Source organism: Sander lucioperca, chromosome 6 (genome assembly GCF_008315115.2).
Source record: "Sander lucioperca isolate FBNREF2018 chromosome 6, SLUC_FBN_1.2, whole genome shotgun sequence".
Taxonomy (NCBI): domain Eukaryota; kingdom Metazoa; phylum Chordata; class Actinopteri; order Perciformes; family Percidae; genus Sander; species Sander lucioperca.
The window spans coordinates 40571817-40594521 of record NC_050178.1 but is presented as its reverse complement, the minus strand read 5'-3'; the positions used below and the strand labels follow the sequence as shown (position 1 = coordinate 40594521).

At 39.1% G+C, this 22705-nt stretch overlaps 1 protein-coding gene across 2 annotated transcripts in view; it reads right to left on the bottom strand.

Annotated features, from left to right (window-relative positions):
• Positions 1-1959: 1959 nt before the first annotated feature.
• camkvb (CaM kinase-like vesicle-associated b) overlaps positions 1960-22705 on the bottom strand; it is a 44527-nt gene continuing 23781 nt past the window's right edge. The window contains exons 2-12 of one of the 2 annotated variants that reach the window (XR_004897658.1): positions 14156-14263; positions 13902-14033; positions 10491-10565; positions 9485-9623; positions 8140-8260; positions 7955-8030; positions 7594-7730; positions 7340-7418; positions 5024-5111; positions 2387-4914; positions 1960-2349 (exon numbers count right to left, since the gene is read on the bottom strand). Coding sequence is in view for 1 of the 2 variants with exons in the window: in XM_031279697.2 (XP_031135557.1) it covers positions 4552-4914; positions 5024-5111; positions 7340-7418; positions 7594-7730; positions 7955-8030; positions 8140-8260; positions 9485-9623; positions 10491-10565; positions 13902-14033; positions 14156-14250 (1305 nt within the window). In the remaining variant the exon portion in view is untranslated. Of the gene's footprint in view, positions 4915-5023; positions 5112-7339; positions 7419-7593; positions 7731-7954; positions 8031-8139; positions 8261-9484; positions 9624-10490; positions 10566-13901; positions 14034-14155; positions 14264-22705 lie in introns of both variants that reach the window. The other variant, XM_031279697.2, reaches the window with a different exon arrangement.

The following is a 22705-nucleotide window of genomic DNA, read 5'->3' as shown; positions in this document are numbered from 1 at the left end:
AGATGATTTTGGACTTTTCTCTAATCTTACATTTTTTTTGTTTGTTTAATAATAATTTTACCCAATTGGGCCTCAAACAGTTATAGAGGGCAAATGTCTCATTGGTGGAACTGCTAATTTTGCTAATTTGTACTGAAAGGTGCCATAAGCCAAAAAGGTTTAAACTGACTTCAACAGTGCCTTGTGTTTAACGTCACATGTTTTTACGTAGTATCTTAATCTGAAAGGTGAACAGTAACCAGTGGTGGAAGAAGTATTCAGTAGAGCTGCAACGATTAATCGATTAGTTTTCAACTCTTAAATTAATCGCCAACTATTTTGATAATCGATTAGTCGGTTTGAGTAATTTTTTAAGACAAAAGTAAGATTCTTTGATTCCAGCTTGTTAAATGTGAATATTTTCTAGTTTCTTCTCTCCTCTGTGACAGTAAACTGAATATCTTTGAGTTGTGGACAAAACAAGACATTGGGAAACACTGATCCACATTTTTCACCATTTTCTGACATTTTAGAGACCAAACAACAAATCGATTAATCGAGAAAAAAATCAACAGATTAATTGACTATAAAAATAATCGTTAGTTGCAGCCCTAGTATTCAGACCCTTTACTTAAGTAAAAGTACTAATACCACACTGTAAAAAATACTCTGTTACAAGTAAAAGTCCTGCATTGAAAATGTTATATAAGTAAAAGTATGTAAGTATCATCAGAAAAAAATGTTGGTCCCATTGGTTTGGGAAAAGTTTCATTAAAACAGTTCACTATTAATACACGTTAAATGTAAAATCTGTTTCCCAGCATCCTAATGCATATTGTGTCTTCTACACTGTCTTCTGCCACTGATCCTCTAAAACCTCATTTAACCAATCTGTCTTATAATACAAAACTTAATAACTGTAGGTTGATGAAAAGCTATGGATGCTTTTGGATTTTTTGATGTTTCAAAATTGAAGCTCTGTTCTACACAGACGCTAACATTGACATTGATTACAGTTAATTACTGAAATAACTGTTACATTATAGACGTGTTTTCTGCAGAACCTCCGTGGCATTGAGAGGCTGGGACAGTAAAACGTAAGGGGAGTTGTTGTGATTGATTGCTTTTAACCTCTGTATGCCAATAAATCAATGCTACACATCACATCCCATTCATCACTATCATAATTCTTTGCTTGAAATATTGCCATTAGTTTGCATCTGATGTCAGATAGAGTTACATAAAAAACATCAATAGAAGTGAATGGAAACACTACTAATGAGTTGTGTAAGTAGAATCATCCTTGCTTGCTGTCACTCAAGTACTATATATCGATTGCAACTACATTACTCCTACCACAATGTGCGGTAACTATCTTAGCTACTAACTTAGTTAGTATACACGTTTGATTTTGCCTGGAGGATGTGATATTTTGTAAAACACTCGTTTCCTCCCGGCAAGGACAGACTCTGATCAGTAGCCTTTCATCTGTAGATTGCTGGTTGAGAGAAACAGGAAACCGACACTTCTCCCATCCTACCATTCTTAATGAAGTCATCCAACGACACAGAGTATCCTCCTGAGCCCAGATGAGTGTATGAATGGCTGCATACCATTGTACAATGGGCATGGAAAAGAGAAAATCTCCCAAGAGGAAGCCTATTGAAACCCCAGAGGGCTTAGAGAGCGAGTTCTGTGCATCATTATTCCAACAAGATGCAATTCAAGTATCTTGGAAAGTGTCACCAAATGGCCCTGCTGGGATTTTTCGAACACGAGTTCACACCCCACCAGGATGGCTTGTGCTAATTGAGAGCGCGTAAAACAGATGCGCTCCTCCGGGTTAGGGGGAAAGCAGAGTGTGATGACGCAGGCTGTTTCCCACATTTTCTCTAAATAATCCTGCAGATATGCAGTGCTATGCACTCTCTGTCCACTGACTGTCTACTACGAAAAGAAATGATGAGGATTACAGATGAATAAACAGGTGAATTATAATTTTATTATTTATTACCATCAAAGTCATCAACTCAATCAAGGAGTACAGTACAGAGCTCACAAATGCAAGACAGGACCTACAGGTGACCACTGGTCCTGGCAAACAGCACATCTACAAATACACCTGTAAGTGCATGGTAAAATGAACAGACATGGAATACTAAATACAGTAAGAAATGTATTGGGGGGGGGAAAGCTTGCTTTAAACTGTGTAACAGTGTTCATAGAGTATTTATTTGCCATCTAAACAAAGAACGGACTACATGAAATAATCTATTCACATAAAAATCTCTGATATTCTTCTGTTTGAGGCTCTCGTTAAAATCTAAATATTTATCTTAAACAATGTAAGAAATTATATAGTGGTATAATCTTAATGATTGGTGTGTCTACCAATCTACCTTAGCACAAATTAAAAGGAGATACAGTACATGTATAAATAAAAAGACTGCAAAAACAAAGTCAAAGTTGAGATTCTACGGATTATAAAGGTGATACATTTTCTCCAAAGCCCCCTTTTTTAAAATCTGAAATGTATATTTTCTTATAAATTCACAGGTGTTCACACTTGACAACAGATTGGGTAGAGTCAGACAAAGTGGCTGTGAACGAGCCATAACATATTATACTCTAATTATATAATCTAACAATCGTATTGACAATGTGGCTGCTGTTTTAATGAAAACCCATAGTTCCGTTTTGGTTAGCACATGGAAATCATGTGAGGACTGACAGGCCAGAAGAGCAAATATGGTCTTATTGAGACCCCACACACATATACACACACACACACACACACACACACACACACACACACACACACACACACACACACACACCCTTTATCTGACCGCAGCCATGTGATACTGAAGTGGCCCTGATGGGCTTGACAGCTGGCAAGGACTATAGACTTCTACTTACAGGTACATCAACTGTATCGAAAGGACACCAGGAATCACAGTTTCTGCAGCCATTCAAATATTGCTCAATTTCCTCTAGAGTGATTACAGAGAACTTTTTCTGTAGCTCATTATTAATGCTCGAGGGTACCAGTGACAAGAAAGGAAAGATTGTTATTACTGTTTATCAAGTATAAGGAGAAACATCTATGGAATCAACACATGACTGAAAGAGTCAAAAAACAACAACAAAAAGAAATCAAAATCCAAATAAATATACAATAAGTTCAGAAATGTCAAACATATGCTTCATATAATAAGCTGAGTTGGTGAAGGTGACCCTGGTTACCACAAAGTCAAAACGATTCATCTCTTCCCTAAAACGCCGCATGTGGTCAGTTAATGCACATTTTGTTTTACAGTTACAACCAAATACTAAGACATATGTGGCATTTTGAGTCAATAACTTAAGATGAAGGACATGATTAAATCAAAGTAGATACAAGTAGACCAAGAAAAAAAAACACTTATTGTCACGTGATGAATAAATATGTCATGGAGTTTCTAAAAATGAAAAGCTACAAATTAATTTGGATGCATAGAACTGCTATGTAATGAAGACTGTTTCTTTTTTTTTTTTTCCATATTACTTACATTGACAGCAGGGGTGCTAAATGAACAGTGGTAATAGACAGCATAATGTATAGTGCTTTTGAAAAAAACAGCCTCGGCATGGCTTGTGGCAAGAGACGAGGGTGCTGTTTACTGCAATAAGATGAAGTTTGGCAGTAGCACATCTTTATCCACCAAGTGGCTGTAAATGTAAAACGAACAGCAAAAAGTGAGAATGCATGCTGTTTTGGCTACTTCTACAAAGGTCTCTATATACAGAATCTTTACACTTACAGCTATGAGGTTCTTTCCTGAGCAGGAAGTAAGCAAAGGAACATAGTGTTTGTGTGTGTGCTTATGTATGAAGCTGCCTACTTAAAAATACAGTACTGGGCATAATAACTCCCAGTCACCAATCTCAGCATTGTTTAACGTACAATAACTGGTTAGTGTAGATAAGAACAAATAAGAAAGATAAGCATATTTTCCCTGTAACAGGAATATGTGATCTTCTTCATGTGTGAGGACCAGCACTTACTGAGTATCACGGTACAAGGTCAACATTTCAGAAGCAAAACTTTCCACTGATTCTAAGAACAAATACTGTAACTGCAAGACTGGCAGAGGGAAGTTTGCCAAGTTGGCTCATTAAAAAGGAATCAAAGCCGTTTTCAGCACAATTATGTCTTCCTATATTCTCTTATCGCTAAGAGAAGAATAAGAAAGAAGACTTTAGCTGCAAGCCACAGCTCGACAGCAAATCTGTTTTTTTTTTGCCCCTTAAACTCAAATGTGCGGAGATAGACTTGGTTTATATAACCTGACATAAAACACTGGAGGGTCAGAGAAAAAAGACACAATAAATGTAGAAAGAAAGCCAATGCAGCGCAGCACTCAGGAAAGTTAGCACACAGCCTCCATGAGATGATACTAATGCTGCAAGTGAGAGAGAAGCAGAGTCAGTGTCACCATGCTAGCAGGTAATGTACAGTGTGCAGGAGTTGGTGGGGACTGCAGAGGTCACGCAGGAAGGGGTGTGTGTGTGTGTGTGTGGGGGGGGGGTCTAATCCTGCTCGTCCCCTGCCTCAGTGGCTGCGTGGAGAGCAGCCGAAGTTTCTCCATTGCAACGCGATGTGGGCTCGGCCTCCTGCGGCGCTGGGCTCGGTTCTTGTGGCGCCTCGGCTGAGGCTGCCACCCCGGCTGTAGCCTCTGGCGCCGGTTGACTTATCTCCGCTCCAGCAGGTAGCTCTGTGACGGCAGCGGGCGCTCCCTCAGGTGTTGTGTCAGATGAGGGTGCAGAGGGGTCGGTGGCAGCCTGGGGAGCTGCGGCGTCTGCTGGGGCACCGGCTGCAGGGCTGGTTGCCCTCGAGTCACTCTGCTCGGGGGCTCGCAGTCTCTTCATGATGGTGGTGACCCGCACAGCTTTCTGTAGGAGGGGAGAACAAACTGAACTCAAATAGGTGCTGTAACCTGAAAACTTGCTCAGAGAACATCAACGAGAAGACCTTCCTGGAAGAGCGAGCAGAAGGGCTTACCTTCCATTTAGCTCTGGCAAAGTTCTTCTCTATTTGTGCACACACATTTTCCTTGATGTTCTTATCTGAAGCTGCACCGCCAGAGATCCTGTTGTAGAAAATGGGAAAAGCACAGTTTCACAACAGCGCTTCATGCTTCCCTTATCTTTGCATGCCACAGGCTGCAGCACACATTACTCAATCTGTTGTTCATTTTGTTGACTGGCAAACTTTAGCAGGAACGTTTTTACCATTAAGGATTATTTTTTAAGATATTATTTTTTGAGCTTTTAAGCTCCCTGTGACAACTGATTTGTGCTCAAAATGTGTAGTGCCTCTGTCAGACACATCTATGCGGGGCCAACAGTCGAACTGAGAAAAGGATTAATACATGCCTTTGTAATACAATAATACTCATAATAATAATAATGATATAATTAAGATTTAAAAAATAAAAGTGAAATGTCTTTAAACAGTTGCAGTTGAACAACGACCAAAAAACAAACAAGAGATAATGAGGTGTGATGTTAATCTTAGTGTAACCACAATAATGCACTCTGGAGTATCCTAGTATAGAAAATCATTTTTCCAAAGGAAAACATTTGTCTAAATGAAAAATTATTTTCTATGCTAGGATACTCCAGAGTGCATTATTGTGGTTACACTAAGATTAACATCAGCCTGCTAACATAGTCACAATAACAAGGTTGACATGCTAATGTTTAGCATGTATAATGTTTACCATGTTTCTCCGTTAAAACAGCTAAAATGAATAGTTGTATAATAGCATTATATTAAATGACAATGTGAAAACACTGTGACAATGTGAAAGGGCTCGCTCTTAACGGTGAACCTCAAGAGAAATATCAGCTGAATCTTCAGATTCCTTTGGCTTTACGGAGCACCAAACTGCAGACAGACACAGTTAGTAACTAGCTAACTTGAACATAGTGGAGCATTTAGCAGCTAAAGAGCAAGATATTTCCATCAAGAGTTGGTAGAGCGTGCTAGCAGCTAGCTGCTGGATGTGTAAATACGCAACTGTTTGCTAAGAACTTCGCCATAGCAACTTACAAAGGTGATGGTATGTCAATGTTTCCACTGCCCCCCAAGTAGCTAGAAAAACCTGTTATTCCAGGTTTAAGTGTGTTAGTATTCTAAGATGTGAAATTCAATTAAATTCAATTTCTAGTATGAAATCATAACAAGAGTTATCTCAAGACACTTTACAGATAGAGTAGGTCTAGACCACACTCTATAATTTATCAAGTCCCAACAATTCTAGTAATTCCCCCAAGAGCAAACTTGTTCGACAGTGCGACAGTGGCGAGGAAAACTCCCTTTTAGGAAGAAACCTCGGCCAGACCCAGGCTCTTGGTGGCGGTGCCTGACGGTGCCAGTTGGCGATGAAAGTAAGCACTAAACACTGATTGTATGAATTTTATGGTTGTTGTTTGTTTGTTTTTATCTTTGGCCATAAATAGATAGATAGATAGATAGATAGATAGATAGATAGATAGATAGATAGATAGATAGATAGATAGATTTTTACTGATCCCAAAAAATGGGAAATAACGGTGTTGCAGCAGCAAAATATCAGACACACAGCACACATACTGAGTATACATTAAATAATAGGAAACAATATACATAAAATAATAATAGAATACTACACAAGCAATATTTCAAATATACACAATTTGGAAATAAAATGTACAACTGTTTCAATAGATATAGATAAACTTAATGTGCAAGTTGGGGAGTAAAAATGTACAACTGTACAACTGTATACACCAATCAAAGTATCGGACAAAGTGAAATGTTGACCTGATGATGGCACTAGGTAAAAAGTCAAGAGATCATTTTCAATAAATCATTTCAGTTATTGCAAATGACCCTGTGGGGAACATGAATTTCTGTACCAAATAATAATGGAAATCCATTCAATATTCATCAGGACATTTCAATAGTAATCAGAACATGTCAACCTGCTGGTCAGTAGAATACAATGTCTGGGAAACGATGAATCTCTGTGCTAAATGTTGTACCAATCCATCCGACATTTGTTTCAGATCAGACATTTCTATCTCTAGAGCCATACTGCTTATGTGACAAGCAGCTTTGGTTTATTTTGATCACATCAATATGTATAAATTAATGAATGCTGAGCACTTATTAAGGATGGTGATTAGCCTTTTAAAGTAAACTATGAAGTTTCTCAATGTGATTTTAAGGGACACATCAAACAAGAAAGAAAGTCTGCTCTTGTAGCTCTTCTGAGCACACTGCTCACACTAGTTTAAATGGTCTACAGAATATATATACACTGCTGCCTACCATTCATGGTTTATGGCCTCCTGGGCTGTCAGTCTCTGGTCTTGATCCACCTCCATCAGAAGAGCAACTAGACTTTTAGCTGTCAGAGAGAAATCACACAGAAGAAACTTAACAAAAAAAAGGGGGGTTTGTTCTCCTGATGACATGTGTTTGGCCACTCTATGGGTTAGAAAGGAGAAACTGCTTTGAATTTGAAATGTTTACCCAGCAAGCTGTCATTGTGTTCCTTCACAGTGTTAGAAAGTAGAAAGTACCTGAATCTGAGATTTCATCCCAGTACGGAGAGTCAAACTCAAAATCGCCTGCCAGGATCTTTCGGAACAGGTTTTTGTCATGATTTTCAAAATCATCGTCGTCAGTTTCATCGTAGAAAGGAGGGTTGCCTGACAGCCTGAGGTAGCAAAGAAAAAAAATAGCATCAGGAGTAAAAAAAACTCTACATACCATATTTAAACAAGGCCTGATGTATAATACCACGTAATGCATCATCTTTACCAATATCAAGTCTGCAGCCACCCAGAGACTTTAAATAAGGTTTAGAGCTTTAGAAAAAGAATCCCTATCTTATGTTGAGAATAATAATCTGCTCTCTTTATCTTAAATGTCACAACTTACAGTATGTACATGATGACACCTGTTGCCCAGCAGTCCACGGGCCTGCCATATCGCTGTCTGCCAACCACCTCTGGAGCTGCACAAGAGAAGAGAAACATCAGCAAAATCTCTGTGAGTTTGAAAGCCACAAAAGGCTGCCACATTGCATACTCTACAATGTCTTATTAGTTACTTGGTATACTCACCCAGGTACTCTGGTGTCCCACAGGGGTCTTTGATTAGTCCGTTCTCCAGCTTGGCAAGATGGAAGTCACTGATGACTATTTTAGAGTGCTTCAGGCGATTGTAGTAAACCAGGTTTTCCAACTACAAAGGAATTGCATATTACAATGACAACACTTAAACGTAATATTCATTATTAAGTTCTTTCATTTTCATAGTTAAGCATCTAGTGAACATTTAAGAGGTTGAATATCAGTTGGGAGATTTTCAAACATCTGAAAACATCTAAAGGATAAATTATCCTGTGCACTTTGTGTCGTTTCATTTTGGTTTTTTTTTAATGATTGGACTAAAGCTAAATGCCTCAACCAAGTTTGACACATTTCCACTTTGCATTGATTTCATTTAAGCTGACAGTCCCATACAAGGAGATTTAGAAGGTATCAAGGTGGAGAAGCTAATCCAGCTGTTGCTATGAATAGTAATGACGCAACCACCTTCTCTTCTATTTCTCATTTGTCGTCTTGAATCTGTATACGACAAACTAAAGCATCAGTGACTTTGTTTATCTCCAAATCAAAATGACCGCCTGTCTGTAACACTGTTAAGAACACTCTTTCCATGAAGCCATTTTTTTTAGCTTTGACAAAACGATCTCTCATGTGTTTCCACACTCTCCATCAAAATGCTTCTTCTTTTCCCAGCGTGGTGTCACTCTCTAAACGCATATTTAAGATGAAGATTTAATAGAAGATTTAAGATTTATTTGACTCCCTGTGGTCTGTACATGAAGAATCATACAGATGTTATATATATAGATATATATATATAGATGTTATATATATATATATATATATATATATATATATACCATTAATATCTGTATAAGATTTCATGGCAATCCATCTAATAATTGAAAACATTAAAATGAGTTCAGATAGATCATGGCTAAAAATAACATTAAGGTAGTGCTTCTGTCCGAACTTTACTAAATAGTGCTGTGTGATCCATGGCGGACATCACACAGTCTGATCAAGTTTGGATTTATTGTTAGAGCCGCTTATAACTGCACTGTACATCACAGAGCGGTTTAGGTGGTTTGCAGACATCTAACAAACTACATAGACTAAATTACTGGACTAATTTTAAAAAAATGTCAGATTTGCAGCTTTATTTCAATAACATTTGATCACTATATTTTCAACATATAACTGATTCTAAAGAAATATCTGGACAATGTTTTTTGGTAAAAGTGAAATAATTTACATGGATTACAGTTGTATTGCTTGTGTTAACAGTGTGATGCCTCCACAGTATCAGCGTCTTGTTTACTTCGGCCTACAAGTCCTGCACTACATAGCGTGTTACCTTGAGGTTTCTGTGAACGATGTGCAGGGAGTGGAGGTAGGCGACAGCCTCCAGCACCTGGCGCACCACGTTGCTGGTGTCTCGCTCTGAGTAGTAGCCTTGGTCCAGGATCCAGTCAAATACCTCTCTGCCTGTTGCACTGTGGGAAAAGGAAGGCCTGTAATGCATTACATGTTTTTATTTTGTGCTTTTCCACCTTTAACAGGACAGCTAGATGAGAAAGGGGGAAGATATGAAGGAAATTGTCACAGGTCAGATTTGAACCCTGGCCCTCTGCATTGAGCCATAAACCTCTGAGTATATGCACGCCTGCTCTACCACTGACCCAACCCAGCCACATGCACTGGATGTTTGTTGTTGAAAGTAATGAATGTGATTTTCTCTCAGCATTGGATGATTTGCACCGTGTAACTGCAATGTTATCATTTAAAATCTGACTGGTAACCTTTGTGTCATTCCCCATTCTTCCCATGTGTCCATCTAATCTCTATTGTCAGCTATTTATAGAAACTAAATATATAGAAATATAGAAACCTCCTACGTTGTGTATTTATAGTGAAATGTTAATTACATTTTTCCAAGAATAACCGTTTTTGACAAAATTACACAACACCCACCTATTAAAGGCAAATGGTTTTAATCATTTCCCCATAGATGTTTCTTTTGTGTTTGATAATTTATTTCTAACCAGAATTCCTAAACTCGCAAATCTAGTGTCCCCGAAGGACGAGATGAGTATCGCGCATTTAAAATATCCGTGGAAATGCATCAAATTCCCCAAAAACACATGCTGATGAGAATGGAGCAGCTAGCAAGCATTCATATCTGAATACCAAATGAGTGGAGTTCAGTGCTGTTCTTTTATCTACGTAGAGGGCCTCAGGCTACAACAGCTCATTCCCCACGAGTGTATAATCAACACATACAGTACAGTGCAGCAGGCCCGAGCTACCACAAAGACATGCACAGAGCTTTTTTCCCCTGCTCATCAGACATCTACACTCACAGTTCAAGGAAGAGGAAGTACTCTTTTTTGGTCTCGAAGACGTCCACCAGTTGGAGAATGTTGGGATGCTTCACCCTGAGGAGATGCGTCACAAAGCACAAAACAGAGAGAGGAACACAAAGAGAGAGAGAGAGAGAGTGATGTCAGGAATCACATAGGAGATGATGTCTGCATCAATCATTCAGTTGGAGGAATAATGTAAAGACCTGCTTTAATGCTCATAAATAACACACTATAGTCATCAATGAGACAAAGAGAGGGAGCATGATCAGTTAACTTAACTTCACATCACTGACTTATACTGTATGTGTGTGTGTGTGTGTGTGTGTGTCTAATGTAGTGCACATGGGCATAAAAGCAACCATGAAGCAGCATGGTGCTGAGCAGCTGACTGTGCCTTTGACAACCACAGCACCAGCTCGGAAACATAATAGTGAAATAGGCCCACAAGGGAAGAATATTTAAGGCTACAGAGTTTTGTTCCTGTCTGTCAAGCCCCAGGAAGTTGGCAAATTACTCCTGTTGCCTTTAAGATACCATTTCTTAAATTGCACTGAATGTGGAAAGATGTGGATGTCCAAAAGGACTAATAGTGCGTTTCATTTACCTCGGAACTCGGAAGCTGAAGCTGGGAATGATGTTACACCCGAGTTGAATGCGTTCCATTTACAAGTCATATTTTCATTGTTTTAATTTCAGCTCTAGCCAGGTTAGCCATTGTTAGCAATGTCAGTTTATAACAACGCATTACGCTGTTTTTCTGCATACAAACAGCGTAACAACATTGTCCACTGATAGAATATGGACAGCGCTGCGTGTACGACACAAATAACACAGAAGTGCTTATAACTGTACGTTACTACAGCTTTCACGACTGTTGATGCACTGAGCAGCCATGTTGGATTTTTAGCTCGGGGTACTCGGTGGTTGCCCGAGCTCCAGAGGGCATGTTTCCGACTTTGACCTCGGAAAATCCGAGTTCTGAGTACAAATGGAATGCACTATAAAGCTGTGCAGGATACGGCTTCCTCAATGTAGAAGACTCAATAGGTCAGTTAGTGAATGGAAAATTCAGGTTTGCATTTATGCATCAGTTACATTTTGCGTCACCACTGACAGGTGCAGTGTTAAATATTACATAACTGTAATTTACATGTCAGTTACTGTACATGAGAAGCAAGGAAAACCTTCACAAAATGGGGTTTCCAGCTAAAAAAGTGCACGTCCTTTCAACAAAATTCAAACACTAAAATAAAAAGGCAGAAAGTGAATGGTGTCTAGCAGATAGCAAATGGGGAGAGACTTTGGACATGCAGTAGTTTGGCTTACCACAACTGCATGTGGACAATGATCAGTCTTGTATAAAGTACTTGAAAGCAATACTTGAGTAAAAGTATAAGTATCTTACCAGAAAATGACCTTTTAGAATATTACTTGACTTAAAATCTTAAAGTATCTGATATTTACTGTACTTAAGTATCAAAAGTAATTTTCTGATATTAAATGTACTTATTATTAGAAGTAAAAGTAAATAAAAACTTTGATTCAGAACTTTATTTTGGCTTCCTCATAGTAAAGCATAATAGTCAGGGTTTCAACATCCTTCTTGAACATCAAATTCAAACAACAGAATTTTCTTTTTTTTTTAAAGAATCTTTCACTCCAACGTGCAAAAACATTTCTTGCAACTAACGAGTAACGAAGATGCTTAGGGGAAATGTAGTGGAGTAAAAGTAAGAGTTTCCAGAAATATAAATAACGTAGTAAAGTACAGATACGTGAAAATTCTACTTAATCATTATCATTGTCGGTGTTGTTGTACTGACAACACCGACAATGATATGGTATTTCTCTAAAACCAATCAGGGGTTATTATCTGCAACCACCTGTTGTAATTACATAAAGTGTGACTGCATTGCTTCTGACAACACTTCTGTCAAACACTCTTTTTTCTTTCCTTCCATAGGATTGGTCTGTTAATTTAGGTATTGCCAATATAAAAACATTTTTGCACACAATTACAGATCCCCTACATACATATTTAAATACATAAAAATACCCAACAAATAAATAATTTGCCTAAAAAAATCTTCAAATTACATGTACTCCTTCTCAGTCATTAACAAATCTAGAATCTATTAATATACATGCATATATAGGGCAGTAGTGTCCTAGAGGGTTAATGATGTGAGTTTGTGACTGGGAGATTGCTGGTTCAATCCCTAGACTGGCAGGATAAAATCTGGGTGGGACAGTGAAAAGAGCAGTGCTTGTCCCTGAGAAGGATTACATGTAATTTGAAGATTTTTTTTTAATGAGGTAATTTAAATTTTTTGTGGAAAAAAACATGAGGCAAATTATTTATTTGTTGAGTACTTTTATGTATTTAAATATGTCCCAGCGCTTGTCTCTCCCTCATTACCACCACTGAGGTGCCCTTGAGCAAGGCCCTTAACCTCCAACCGCTCCAGTGGAGCTGCTCAGTGGCCAGCAGATCAGACTGTGGTTGTACTGGGCAGCTTCCAGGTATGAATGTGGAACTGTGTGAATGTGACAGGTCGTCGTTGCAAATGAGAAATTGTTCTCAATCGACTTACCTGGATACATAAAGGTAAAATGTAAATGAAATGAAAGGTAAAATGATTTAAATAGAGCTCAGAGAAATGTTTCCCCCTCAGCAGATGAATGTGAAAACAGCATTGTTGTGTCAAACTCTGCACAACATCCAAGAACAATAAGCAAAACAGATTTTTAACTGGAGGGGGTTAATGGTATTAACAGTATAAAAAACTCTTGACTGAGAAGGAACCAAATTGCCGGTACAATAACTGCAGGAGTACAGCAAGAAATAACAATAAACATATGTAGGAAGATTAATACTTGAATAAGCACCTCTTTTCTTATGTAATGCCTATATACAAACATTTTATATTCAAGACTGCATTTACTGTTTGCCAGCAATTAATCCCAGCCTTTGACAATGTCATCATATTTGATTTCTTCTTCTTATAAGGAAATCACACATTCATATTCATCTTTCTCCACTGCTTCGCCTGCTGTCAGCGAGAAATTGTTTGATAAGACCCAGGTTATGCTAATGTGGGTTTTACCTGGTTTTACCTGGAAGTCAGATCATCATCAGAGAGAAGTTGAGACAAACAAGGTTTTTAGAAACAGTGGCTGTGTGATCACTCAGCAAAATGAGGTTCACTTGACTTTTCTTATTAAAGTAAGCATCAAAAGTTGTTTTCTCTTTTTGTTTTTCTTTTCAAAAATTGTTTTGTCTGTGAAATTAGTATTTAAGAAGATGAAATAGGGAAAAACAAAAAAGCAAAGCAGTCTCATCACTAATGCACTATTTAACACATCATTTTAGACACCAGAAAACATTAATCACAATGAATAACTTACATCTTTAAGATGACAATCTCATTTTTCGCAGCCTTGCGGACTTTCCTTCCATCCTTTTTCAGGAACTTTTTGCATGTATACATTTTCATTGTAGTTTTGTCCTTGGCCCTGAATATCTCACAGAACTCCTCCCTGAAAAGAATCATTTTTATGGCATGTAAGGTTCATTTACAGGGATATAAACACAGACATGATGGATTCTCAAGAAGCGATGATGCATCTTTCAAAAGTCAAGAAGCTGTTGAGATACTCACGATTTAACAATCTGACCCAGGTCATATTTATCTGTCACGTCCGAAGGATTGCTATAATCCTTCTTTTCCCCGATTGTTAAACAGCCAAATGGCATGGCCACTCCTGACCTGTGGTGAGAGAAACACAAAGAGAGACAGAAGAGGGAGAGAATGAAATGAATAATAACACTTTCATCAATCTATCAGGGTATTATGTCCTGGCGTCCCACCTAGCTGATGATTTCTCTTCAATTTGGCATCACACTGTGCCATTATATTACACTGGATGATGACTTAGCAAAAAATATGGCCCCACAAAAATGCCTCCAGTAATGCTGAGACAGCATTTCAAAAGTGAGAGCTAAAGAGCCACCAGGGGCAGTATCAATGCAGTGGATTGTTTCACTTTCTGTACTTCGCAGCGCTGTGGAGATAGGTCTGGCAATGCAAGACTACACTTACTGTAACATAGCCTTTCCTGCACTGATAAAGGACTGCAGTCGGTATACTAATATCTAACTTATATAAGTAATAAAACATCAAGGGGAATGTTTTTTGCCCAAAAGCAGAAGTCTGGACTGAATGTGCCAGTGTTTCTTTGTGGGGTGAAAGTTGCAGGCTAATATGGTCGGAGAGCCCAGCGAGGTAACCGCAGCAACAAGTGAAGCATTTCCAATAAAGAATGGGAGCCAATTACAGGCACATCAACCCAGGACTTAAAGTACTTTACTAGTTCTGCATCAACACGTGAACACCTAATTGTGTTGCAACTTCTCTGTGTCGCATGGAGTGAAATTTGAAACCAGCCTTTGCAACTTTACAGCACATTCTTTTTACTGAGAATTTATAGTCATCTTAGGTGGAGTTGGGGTGTGTGTGTGTGTGTGTGTGTGTGTGTGTGTGTGTGTGTGTGTGTGTGTGTGTGTGTGTGTGTGTGTGTGCGTGTGCGCGCACGCAATGGAAGTGTGCATGTGTGTGGCTAAAACCTAATAACTTGTCTATAGCTCAATAGAAATATCCACATGCTTTAAGTTTTTGAGAGTTGGAACATCTGATAATAATATATCAGCCAATATCTTTTTTCAAATGAATTTTGATTTTTAAAAATCCCTTAAATTAACCCCTTTATTTTGTATGACCAAGACATGTACTAAGCAAAACACGTGAACAGTAATACAGTTGAAAAGTGCTCTCCAAACAACTGTGGCGGGCGGCTATGTAGGCAGGCTCAATAGCTACGCATTAGACTTTGGATGTGGGGCAGTGTTAGGGAGTAGAGTTGTTACATGTAGTATTGCATTTCATTTTGGCTGTTGCATAGCTATTTTCAAAATCATTTTCAACACAGTACAACACTGCAGCCTTACTGACTAGTTTTGAACTGGTGTGAATATTCTGTATGCGAAGCTGCTTGAAAGTAAAGCAGGGCAGTGCTGAAAAATGATTGTGCTGCAAGATTTCTTAAGATAAATAAAGGATACTTTTTTTTTTATTTCTGAGCCATAGAAGATCAATCTGCGGTCTAGGTGATGGATGTCCACATGTAAATGAGAGCAGCCAACATAGAAGTATAGAGTTATGTGTAAGAAGGTCAATCTGTTCACTGTAGCTCCACGAACAGACTTGTAATCTGATGTAAATGAAGGTTCTGCACTGAGCTGTTAAAATAACAATGAAATGCTGCGCTATTGACTTTAGACCATGTTTTTGTTGGTCAATGGCGCGATCACTTCCCACTGCCTCAAGATAGCAATACGCCAAGAATGCACCTGAACACACCTCCCTGTAAGACCAGCACGCCCATGGGCGCAAAGATGGGCGCAGGTGCATTTGATATTTAAACGACGTGTGCGCTGCACGGTCTTAAAATAGCAAAGACACTTGCGTCAGGCTTTGCGCCGCGCTGCACCAGGGCCCATAATGTTTATTGTCCCCCCATCTGTTAGATGAAATTTACGCCCATGTGTAAATGTATCTCTGTGCTTTGGCTCAGTAAAGTTATGCTGGCTTAAATGGAAGTAATTCTGAGTCAGTTTGACAGAAGAAAGGCATTAAGTAGCATGTAGGGAAAATCTATATTACGCTAGAAATCATTTATATTCAGCAAGTAGCTAGCTATAACAGTCCACAAGAGAGTTGTTGCATTGTGGAGAGGTAAAATAAATTAGAAAAAAAGAGAGTGAAAGAGCTGCTGATGATGAGGAAATCTAATACATCTAATGAAGACATCCATCTGATAAACAAAGCCTTTGTGGTTTTGGAAAAGCTTTCTGAGCCCACTCAGTGGAGACCTTTATTTTACAGGTTCATGATGAAACTGTGAAATAAAAGGCAGACTATGGGGACATGAACATTCACAGAGATCCAAAACCAGATTAGTTCATCAAAGATCAAAAGAGACAAAGTATCTCTGACAGCCACTCCCATTTTGAAAAGTGTAACTTCCTCTAATGGATGAAGAATTTGTGAAGCATTTCAAGTGGAAAGAGGAGGTGGCGGTATCATATAACAGAGGCTGCATAATGGGCCTATTTGGACTGACCACCATCAGCAACATTCAAGCATTATCACCCCATTTTCTGATTGTTATCTGCCCTTTGAGAGCACCAATCGATGGTGTGTGATGCTTTATGGCCCAGTGTGTGACCTGGGTCTGCCAGCTTGGTATCACCACAGATTTATTTTTGCAGATGCAGTGAAGATTTACAGGATGGAAGATGGATAGTGATAAAGATTTTTGGCTTATTAGGCAAGCGCAGCACCTCCTCCAGCCAGGCGAGCAGTCGAGCAAATTCGTTTTTTGTTGTGTCTGTTGAAATCAATGAGGAACTCTTGTAGCGCTTGTGTCTGGGTGAAGCTTAGGATCAGGCTAAATGCTGCACTTATGTGCACTGTGTCAAGACTTTGAAACACAGCAGTAAGGGGGATTTTTTTACCTGCTGCTGTGGTATGATGTTGGGCTACGCCTTGGGGAAATGGCTTGGATCTGTTTGGTATGGTAAGCCTTTACGTATGTGAGTGAGCAGTCGTTTCACTAATCCCACCATGAAATTCCTCAGAGACGGAGAAGTGGTTCCTTGTTTTTTAAAATCTTTCATTTACTGTTTGACTCTGTCTCTGTCCGTCTTTCACCCCTTCCCCCATGCTCCCCCTCTGGCTCGGCAGCTACTAAATGAGGATGCACAGTGAAGATCAGACCCAATGCATCACACTTGTGTTGACTGCAGGCCATTACAGATTTACTGAAGTAAACCTAAGCAGTGCTGAGCCTCAGTTATGTACAAACTATATGTTTTCTATTGACAACATTTCCCTGAGCTAGATAAAAGATACGATCAAATAAAACTTGCTGTATCAATTGTACATAATTACAAGTGTGTGTAATAATTGGTAAAAACTTTCAACTTTAAATTTGAAGTGAGCATTTTCTTACAGTCCTGTCAAAGAATTTCTAATAAGGGAAGAAGTTCCACTCTCTCGATACTTCCGACTTCTGAACTGGTTGCAGTTCCACTTTGGTTCCACTATAGGGCACTCACAGGCGAGTGCAGAATGAATGGGACTCTATGGAGCTATACCCCTCAAAATCCACTTTTCTCAGGATATCATTTTTTGTCTAGTAATTTGAATGTTGCATTCGAAAGGGGAGGCTAAGAAAATACACACTGCTGGGTGTTAGATTTTTTTAAAGTGCCTTTTTGGTTCTAAAAAGCCTTTTAAAATGTCAATGACGTCATACACATATACGGCCAGAGATACTGCTTTACAGCAAGCTCTGAGTCACTTCCTTTTTTCTCTCGAGGCATCGACAACACAGCTGACAGGTTAGGCTCTCTGTGTCAATACACGTGCTACAAAGAGGTTTGCTAATGTTTTAAAGACCACGCCGAAATATTCACTCTGACATTCTGGTTCTGCTTCGGATGCCGTCAAGCGGGATCTCTGATCGTAATCAGTCCTTCACTGACCAATCAGCATTCATTAGCAGAATGCTAGCGTGTTATGGGCAACAACGACTCAACCTGTAACAAATCGAAAGGACATAAGTACTCATACTCATAGTAACTTTCAACCTATAATCCATGTTGAACTTGGAAAAACTACAATCAAATCTGAGATTTCTCAATGGCAATCAGGCGAAAGAGACAAATTTAGCCGTGTGGCTCCAGAGAGTCCCATTCATTTTGCACTCGCCTGCGATCACCCCCAGTGGAACTCTGGTGGAACAGCAACCAAATTTGGTACAATGGGGCTAAATAGGGAGTGAAAAGGCTTTCCGTAGATGGGCATTGGTCCTGTTCTGTGTTGATTCCCCTTTACTCTGTGTTTTGAAAAACTAGTAATTTTGTTTTGACAAGCCTCATCTCAGCCATCTAAAATATTCTCTCTCTCTCTCTCTCTCTCTCTCTCTCGCTCAGTTTTTCCCTCTTTTCTGGGGATTCTGGGGATTGGTTGAAGCCTCAGACCCACAAGGACAGACTCACCAGCTATTAGGGAATAAACATCCTTGACATTAATTTTCTTTCATCCCTGCTGATCCCCTGCAATTGCCCGAGAGACTGTGATAGTACTTTGTCTTCCGCTGAAAGGAGGAGATAAGGTCAACACAGATGGGCATGGTGACAATTCTGTCTAGGTCTTAAGAGAGATCAGTGCGAGAAAGATGCTCAAATATGTTGCTTCATGCTATCTTGGCGCAAGGAAACTATGCTTATTAAAGCAGCCATATTATGCTCATTTTCAGGTTCATAATTGTATTTTAAGGTTGTATCAGAATAGGTTTACATGGTTTAATTTTCAAAAAACACCATATTTTTGTTATACTGCAGTGCTCTCTCTCACTGCTGCAGATCCTCTTTTCACCTGGTCTCTGTTTTAGCTACAGAGTGAGACCTCTTTTCTTCTTCTTCTTCTGTACTATCTTTGATTGCACTGCACATGCCCAGTAGCTCAGATGTAGATCATGTCAGCTAGCTAGCTCCATAGACAGTAAAAGAAAGACTGTTTCTACAACTTCGGTCAGTTACAAGGCAGGATTAGCTGGGAGACTTCTAAATGAGGGCGCACATGGAAGTAGTTATTTTGTAGATTATGGTGAACTTGTGTGTGTTGTAGCAGTGCTTTGCTACTGAGAACGAGGTAGCATACTAGCGTTAGCATGCTAGCGTTAGCATTAGCGTTAGCATGCTCACGCTACGAGCTAATGGTTGCGTTAGCCTGCTTGTTTCGGCTTGTGACGTCACAAGCCGTGCCGATTTTGAACAGCTCACCCAGAGACTGAAGGCAGGACACATTCAGAAACTGTATCTCACTCTAAACAGCATGGATGGATTTTTTTCAAAGTTTGTATGTGTGTGGAAGCACCAGAGACACAACATAACACCCCAAATCCCAGAAAAAGTGATTTTTTCATAATATGGGCACTTTAAAGTCGAAGCAAACATAAAGACTGGAGGATGATAGAAAACAAGAAAACAAGTTATTGTTGGCCTTCTGCACATCAGATCTGTCTTGACTTAAAAGCCCTTAACTAAGGCAATGTGGAAAGGAAACTAGGGTCAATTAACAGAGCTTTAAAATAATACACGGGCAGTTACACTTTGAATTTCAGTAAGCTTTCTAATGCACCAGAATATTCAATGTAAAATGTTTAACCAGGCTCTACAATCTGATTTTGATTCCGACTGTGATTGGAGAACTGACACTTTGTTCAGACAGCTTCCACCTGTGCTTTGAAATTTGATTTTCTAAGATTCATTTTAAATTCTAGTTACATAGAGGACTGCCAATGACATTTCCTGGTCAGATTGTGCTGCAATGTCAGAGATGTGATTTGAATAGCACTTTAGACACAAATGTGGACATGAATGTTGTAAATCTGACATGACTTGATTTTATTTCACATATCAGATTTGCAAAAGTAGAGATTTAAAATGCAGCTATGAACATGGCATTTTAAAGGCAGGTATTAACCTTAATTGTTGAAAAAAAAATTACATTTTTACATCAAGTGTTAACACACAAGACATCAAGGTGGGAAGTGTGTGTGAGTGTAGGGAAGCCACAGTCCAAAGTCCTTTTTAAATAACATGGAGGCAGCCCAGCAGTGATACTCATACAACTAAAACCAACCATCTAATTCATTTAGATATATATATATATATATATATATATATATACAATGTAATTTTGCACTTATGGCTATTATGCTCCAAGGCTACAACAACAGGCACATTTATGAATGTGCTAATGATTGTTATTGTTTTCTATACAGTAACAGTGAAATCCTATTAACGTCAAAGCTGTCCGACTCTGAGTGAACTTTTATAGATGAAGGGCTGATCCAAGGGCCAAGATAATCCATTAGTGCTGAGATTTACTCTATAAATGGCATATTCAAGGTAGAATATTGATGTTATGCAATTCATGTAAATCTGCCGGTACATGACCCTGGCAGTCCCAACACTGCACTGGAATACCCTGAATATTTCTATATAATTAGAAGAGATGGGCACCCAACAAGACCAAATCAAAGTACTTTATACGTATATTATTTTACAGTATACGATATTTACTGCATTAATTCAGTGGCAATTCAATGTATTCATGGAAACACTTCTCTGGGGAAGAAGAAACAACATTCTGCAACATCACCACACTGCCTCATTACTATAACTTCCAAGAATGATGTCTTTTTACATTTGACTTTAATGGGAATTGGCTTCTTGGAAATGTTGACGTAAAGGTTTGCGTCCACTGTCTTAGGGGGTTTTACCACACTAATTAAAGTTGCATTGCAGCATATTATGCTTGCTGTTTTAACCTTTGAAAATAAATGAAGAGATTGAAGAGCATTCAGCATATGAACGGTGGCAAAGATTTTTAAAAGAGGGCGCATACTCAATTGAATTCATTATTCATGGTTGACAGTCTCCTTTTCCACAGTTTGTCTCACTGGGCCTGCGGTTCGTGTCTTTCTTGCACGCAGGAATCGCTGTGTCCCGGGGCGCTTGCTTAACGCTATGCTCGGAGCAGAAGCATGCCTGCTCTGGCAGTGCTGTAATAAATACCAGCCTTCTCTCCTCAGCCCTCCTCTAATCCCAGTTCAGTGCGCTGCACTGCTTGTCGGTGTCTGCTTCAGTCTCACACACACAGTGAAGCTCTCAAAAATCCATTACATCTCTCATTTGTTTGCCAGACAAGGGTTTGTATCTGACATTTATTGCTGTGTTCTTCACTGAGTGAAAAAACACTGCAGTGACTTCTTCAGCAGCACACAGTCAGCTTGCGAAAACCCTCACTCTTTTCTACTTTGCTTTCTTTCCTTCTGTCTTCCTGTGCCAATACTCTCTCACACTTGGAGCCCCTCTATGGCGAATCACTTGCAGCAACAACACAACAGGCTTAACCTTGCTCTTTACAAGAAACACAAGGAAAATTACAGCCCCCTTTTACAACAGCTTCTAAAGACGAGGTGAGACTGCAGGATCGTGTCACACATACTGTACTGTCAGTTCCACTAGTTGATATATCGCTCGCCATCCCAGGACTGGCAGACTGGCCTTTCTACACCTGCTGCCCACCATACCATTATTTTTATGCTCCAGAGCAGGTACACAAAAAGCACAGTCTTAACTAGGAAGGACAGTACACAGAATTTTATCAACTATACTCAAGTGATTATAAGCCAGCTAACAGCTGCTCAGAGCCTGTGAGCATTACTAACAGGATGGCAACAGGCAGTGGCTGCTTTTTGTCTGTTATGGCTCAGTGTAATTGGCAAAAATGACAGAATCAGCTGACTAGAAGTGACTTTAAAATTTGGAACACAATTGCTCACTATGCACCTAATGACTGTATCTTTCTTTAGTGTCTTCTTTAATCCTGTCAGTACCAATATCCATCATCTTACATGTTTGTTCCACACAGGAAATGGCTGTATAATACAGATAAAAGACCTACAGAGCAGTATGCCAGCAGAAGAACTTTAAGAACTGTTTGCTCCATTTTGCTTATTTAACCTGCAAGTCATGAAGACATTGTGACTATGAGATGCTTTGGTTTTGTAACATAAATGATTAAACAGATTCAAGCTAGAGGATAAGCTGACGCTGCTTGCTTGAATGGTAATAGTGGGCTTGACTTGTCTTGCCAGGGGGAGAGATTTCATTTCCTGCACTTAAAATATATGCTAGGGCTGGGCGATAGGGAGAAAATCAGATATCACGATATTCTTGACCACGATATATTGACCAAATACCTCAATATCGATATTGCGGCGATATTCTAGGTTTGACAATTGGTGCTTCAACAAAATATCTTCAAACTTAGATAAATAATCATCTGTAATGTGGATATAATGTCTAAGTGGGTAAAGGCAAATAATAGAACAGCTAGAACAGTCTGGTAAGTTCAGAAAAGTACATCACTTTACTGTAATGCAGCCTTTAAAACCAGGAAAAGACAACACTTATGTCATATCACGATATTACGATATCCAAAATCTGAGACGATATCTAGTCTCATATCATGATATCGATATAGGCTAATATTGATATATTGCCCAGCCCT